Genomic DNA, 1296 nt, shown 5'->3' with positions numbered 1-1296 from the left:
TCCTCAGATCATTCATAAAGCAAATTTTCCTCAATGATTATCTGTTTATGAAAATAAAGCTTTGAATTTATATAAATCCCTTTCATTTTACTCTGAAGCTCCTGAACTGGATAAGTGACTATGCAAATGGAAATGCAGATGATAGATTAGTCACTGATTAGTTGTCTATTTATGACTACTGTAAGTATGAAACACTTGTATTTCCTGTTCCAGCTGAACAGAAGGCCCAGTGTAACTTCTACTTTGCTTTCTGTAGTCAAATTCATGTTTATTAACATTTTAAAGCATTCATTTTTACATTAGTATATTTTTTTATTGGTTTTATAAATTAAAATTAAATAGTCTGTATGACAGATTATTCGCAGAAAAGCTTACATAGTCTGGCTTGTAAAATATGTTTTTATAAATAAGATTTTGTTTTTGTATAAATACAACCATTTCCCCATCTCTTACAAAGGTCTAATGATAAGAACTCTTTTTCTTCTGTGGTTGACCGTAGAAGATGGCATAATGCAGCCATGAATTCACCAGCCATAACATCTTCCTCAGATAACATGAGAAAGTAGGCAGGGAGGGGGGAAGCACGATGCCAGGAGAGGAAATCTGAGCATCCTGAAATGCTGAGGGGTACGTCTGAAGTCTGAAGTCCTGCAATGTTTTGCAGTGTAGCAAAGACGTGAGTTCCAGCAGCACAAGCATCCAGGCCAGACGGCAGCTGAGCTGCGCCCAGCGAGAAGTCCTGAATCTCTGACTCTGCTGAGGCCAGCGTGACACCAGCGTGGCCTCGAGTCCCAGCAGACCCAACAGCAGCAGAGAGGCCAGCTGATGTGCATCAAGCAGCTGATGACAGAGCACTTTTGCGGCCTCTCTCCACCAAACCAATTTCCCGTCCTTCATAAAACTCACCTCCGCCTTCCAGCCCGCCTCCTCCATCCACTTGCCCAGTGTCGCTCCCAGCCGAATCGCCCAGTGCAGCAGCACCAGGCTATCTGAGAGAGCCAGGTGGCTCAGGAGGACAGTGGAGGGCTTGGTGGAGATGTGAGGGGAGCGCAGGAGCGACAGAGCACGCAGGCTGAATACACAGCCCAGGAGCAGGGGGAGGCCCACCCCATGGGGGAACAGCAGCACCGTCACCAGCTTCAGCAGTAAAAACCTGCGTAGCCATCCTTTGGAGGCCGGGTGCACCCCTTTTGTGACTGAACCAGGAAGGCAGAGGCAGCTTATCTCCCAGATCGACTTTAAAAGTTGATGCGACCTGCAGAGAGTGCAGCACGGGGCGGTTAGCTCAGAATGACA

The 1296-nt window shown here is 46.5% G+C and overlaps 1 protein-coding gene across 1 annotated transcript; it reads right to left on the bottom strand.

Moving 5' to 3' along the window:
- Positions 1-388: 388 nt before the first annotated feature.
- LOC146392063 (uncharacterized) lies at positions 389-1296 on the bottom strand (the record flags this gene model as incomplete). The annotated part of the gene is made up of 1 exon (XM_084945896.1): positions 389-1296. A coding segment is annotated over one exon (837 nt), but the record flags the coding sequence as incomplete, so codon positions are not given.

This window comes from Perissodus microlepis, chromosome 2, assembly GCF_051167445.1.
Source record: "Perissodus microlepis isolate ML-2025 ecotype Zambia chromosome 2, ASM5116744v1, whole genome shotgun sequence".
NCBI classification, from domain to species: Eukaryota; Metazoa; Chordata; class Actinopteri; order Cichliformes; family Cichlidae; genus Perissodus; species Perissodus microlepis.
Note: the sequence above shows the minus strand (reverse complement) of the source record. Positions and strands in the feature narration are given on the sequence as shown.